This window comes from Arachis ipaensis, chromosome B10, assembly GCF_000816755.2.
Source record: "Arachis ipaensis cultivar K30076 chromosome B10, Araip1.1, whole genome shotgun sequence".
Taxonomy (NCBI): Eukaryota; Viridiplantae; Streptophyta; class Magnoliopsida; order Fabales; family Fabaceae; genus Arachis; species Arachis ipaensis.
This window is the reverse complement of record NC_029794.2, coordinates 103,246,591-103,250,386: the sequence shown is the minus strand read 5'-3', so window position 1 is coordinate 103,250,386 and position 3,796 is coordinate 103,246,591. Positions and strand designations below refer to the sequence as shown.

The window sequence follows — 3,796 nt, the reverse complement described above, 5'->3', positions numbered from 1 at the left end:
AACGTCTAACATTTTGTTTCAATTCTTGGATTGTTAATTATTCTTGTTCCCACTAACGCTAAGTTGTTGCTAAGGCAATTAGCAAGCAATTTAGGATTTGTGGGTTGAGAACACTTATGCTCATTTAACTTACTTTCTGATGTGAGGTTTGATCAAGTGAGACTAATCTATCATAATTGTCATAGTTGTGGTTCCAACAAGGAAAGGACCCTTAGCTCACTCCAAGCCAAGACTCTTTTTATGCTTTCAATCTTTCATACACTTCTACGTTAATCTCTTTTATACTTTACTTGTTTATATTACATAGTCGGTTCTTTAATTTCTTCATTAGTTCAATCGTTACAATTTTGCATGTTCTTTTATTGCTTATTTGTTTATTTCTTCATTGACAACCCCTTGATCACTACAACCAGAATTGCACACTCATTGTTCTAAAGTACTCCTTGGGAGACGACTCGGGAGTCAAATACTCTCGGTTTTGAATTGGTTTTGGATTAACAACTTGATTGACAACTTGATTGATGGCCAATTTGTTGAGTTAGGACTATACTTACAACGCCAATTCTATTTTGATAATCAAGTTCCTAACTCGTGCATTTGGGCCTTGTCAGTGACCGTATATAGACTTCCTCAGCTAAATCCCCTTGTAAGAAGGCTGTATTGATGTCTATCTGGTGCACAAACTAGTTACTGACAACAGCTGTGGACAGTACAATATGTAGTGTATTTATCTTTATGACTGGGCTAAAAGTTTTAAGGTAGTCAATGCCAGCTATTTGGGTAAAGCCTTGAGCAACAAGCATCGCCTTGTGCCTTTCTATGGAACCATCAGGTCTCAATTTCAACTTGAATACCCATTTGTATCCTACTGCTCTTTTACCAACAGGGAGTGACGTTAAGGTCCAGGTGTTATTCTCTTTCAAAGCAGCAAGTTCCACATTAATTACTTCTTGCCAATTTCGATCACAGATGGCCTCAGCATAGCTCTTAGGTTCTTTGTGTATAGGCTAGTTTGAGGGTAACTGAAAGGAAGACTTGTGTAGTGGTATGCAAGGTGCTTATGTGTTTATAAATTCTGACTCGAAAAAAAGGATTGATGATTGTTCAAAAAAATGATGTGTTTTTTAATGTATGAGTTCAAGATTTTGTTCAAAAAATTGTAGATGGGGCTACTGTGAAATATGACATGCAGTTGAAGAACAATTGGTGTTTAGCTGTTGAGATGAAGTTGTCATGCAGTGAAAATCAGTGAGATAAGAAGGCTTTTTCTTTTCTCTAGATGATCTTCTCAGTGTTTGTGGTTGTGTGTTATGCATGGTATGAATGTCCCTAGTATCTCTCTAGTTGTGTAAAAGTTTGAGGTAGTGTGATGCATTGGGTGCCTATTTGTAATGTGTGAAATAAAATTTGTATCCAAATCATGATTTGTGAAAACTATTGGGGCATTATTCGAAATTGCGATGAAAGGATCATCAAAAACACCGAAATGTTGTACATGTGTGTGAGATGCAGAATTTTTATTTTCATTGCTATAGGTAGTGTGTTGAGTGATGTTTGCAAAAGAAAATGTATTTTCATAGAGAAGACATCTCTAGAGACAAATATATTTCTACTGTTCATATCATATACTATATAACCTTTAACTCCTTCTTTAATGTCAAAAAACACACACTTCCTAACTCTTCCTAACTCTGGCATCTAGTTTGGTTCTATGACTAACCAAGGTAGAGGTATACACTAAATAATAAAAAATTTTCAAGTAAGAAATGTCAGGGATTTTTCCTTTAGAATTGGATATGGTGATTGATTTTTATGCAATGTGCTTGGTATTCTATTAATAATATGAATAGCATACCTAGCATGATTCTGAAAACCGAACCGGACCAGCCAGTTCAACCGGATTAACCGGGAACCGGTCCGGGTAAGGTCAGAAACCGTCTAACAAAAAACCGGTGAAAAACCGGTCGAACTGGCGGTTAACCGGTGAACCGGGAGAACCGTCCGGTTTTTTAGCGATTTTTGGTTAAGAAAGAAAAAGTGCTAAACGGCGTCGTTTTTCCTTTAAAAAAAAAAGAAAAGAAAGGCTAAACGCCTAATTGCCTGAACGAAGCCCTAATCCTTTCAGCAGAAATCACCCACAACTCCACAAGCCAGAAGAGGGATCTGGGATCAGCAGTTCAGCACCGCCATCGCCACTGCTTCCAGCAGTGACAGCAGCAACGGCGTTGAGAGTCGCAACCACCACCGCGTCCTGTTTTGTCGCCGAGCTCGCCTCCTCGTTGGTCGTCACTGAGCTCACCTCCTCCTTCGTCATCACCGTTACTCGCCGCCGGTAAGACTCTGTTCTTATTCGGTTATTCACTTAGTCCTCATCGCTGCCTTCTGATTTTCTGTGCTTGATTATATGATTTATTTGTTTACAATTTTGATTTATTTGTTATCTGTTCATGATTTTGTTTCCCATGGCAGAAAGAGTAGAGGGATTCAACTTCGAGCAAAGGCATGGGAAAAAGAGGGTAAGGGTGGCTCGCGTGTGGAAGACGAAGGAAGGAAAACACTACGTTGTGGAGTGGCGAGTCAGCATCAGCCTCCTCTCTGATTGTGTCAACTCTTATCTCCGTGATGATAACTCCGATATCGTTGCCACTGACACCGTGAAGAACACTGTAACCTTCTTCTTCCTCTCTTCTTCTATGTTAGTAATTTTCTGCGTGATTTGTACCACCATCCAAATTTAACATTTTAAGGTCTGATATCTATCTGTTTGTATGTTGATATTTGGAGTGCGAATCTGTTTGCTTTCTGATGGGATTTAAAATCAATTATTTGCTTTTCTGAACTTTACTAGTTCAATATTTTAGTCTATTAAAAGATCCATTGTAAATGTTATAAACTGTTGTTGTCGTCTGATCTACTCATTTTAACAAAATAATTATGTCTGAATCTCATATGCTGCTTTGTACCTTCTGTTGGTTTCAATTGTATTTTTTCAAGAAGTGGCTAAATAGATATGATGTTAGGTTTGTTTTGATTTGATCCTGTCTCTAGAAAGAAATAGACAAAAATACAAAGAGATATTGATTAGAGACCGATATTTTCTGCTTACACTTCTAGGAAATACAAGAACTGCAAGTATTTCTGTCTTAGATGCTTATAATATAATACCAGTATTTAAACTCAGATCACATAAAATGTTTACAGCCCTGAATTCATGCTATAGGTTGGGTATATATTATTGTCTACAAACTTAAAGAACAAGGAATTTGCTTGCATATGCTATTTGTCTTTCATCCTCCATCATCACATCTATTCAATTTTGATATTTTTTTATGAAAATATTGCTAGGTAAATGCAAAAGCCAAGGAGTTCTTTGAACTACTTTCTGTTGAGAACTTTGCTATTGAGCTTGCCAAGCACTTTATATCATTCTATAGGCAGGTTGGTGAATGGTAAAATACAGTATAATATCATTATTCAAATAAATCTACATTTGTTTTCTTTTATCCTTTATAATCCTCTTGCACCATGCTCATTCTTTTAAAATTTTCTTACTAACAATTTTTCTTTGACCAAACTATTTATATCACATTAACCACTTCCTAGGTTTTTTAGTAATTTTATTTAATATTTAATTAAACCGGTTGAATCCCGGTTGAACTCCGGTCGAACCAGTGAACCATTGTACCAGTGACCTCATCGGTTTATTGACCAGTCCGATTCTCGCAACCTTGATACCCAGCTGCAAGATCCCAAATTTTCTTTGGCATGTGAGAATGGAACATTGATGAGCGGATAA

The 3,796-nt window shown here is 36.9% G+C and overlaps 1 protein-coding gene across 1 annotated transcript; it reads left to right on the top strand.

Moving 5' to 3' along the window:
• LOC107621024 (uricase-2 isozyme 2-like) lies at positions 2,463–3,796 on the top strand. The gene is made up of 3 exons (XM_016323076.1): positions 2,463–2,666; positions 3,346–3,438; positions 3,713–3,796. The coding sequence occupies exons 1-3, from the start codon at positions 2,463–2,465 to the stop codon at positions 3,794–3,796; spliced, it is 381 nt and encodes a 126-aa protein (XP_016178562.1).

Coding starts and splice junctions, on each gene's coding strand:
- LOC107621024 (XM_016323076.1), top strand. CDS start 2,463: ATGGCAGAAAGAGTAGAGGGATTCAACTTCGAGCAAAGGCATGGGAAA. Junction 2,667..3,345: donor CTGACACCGTGAAGAACACT/GTAACCTTCTTC, acceptor AAATATTGCTAG/GTAAATGCAAAAGCCAAGGA. Junction 3,439..3,712: donor TTATATCATTCTATAGGCAG/GTTGGTGAATGG, acceptor TTTATTGACCAG/TCCGATTCTCGCAACCTTGA.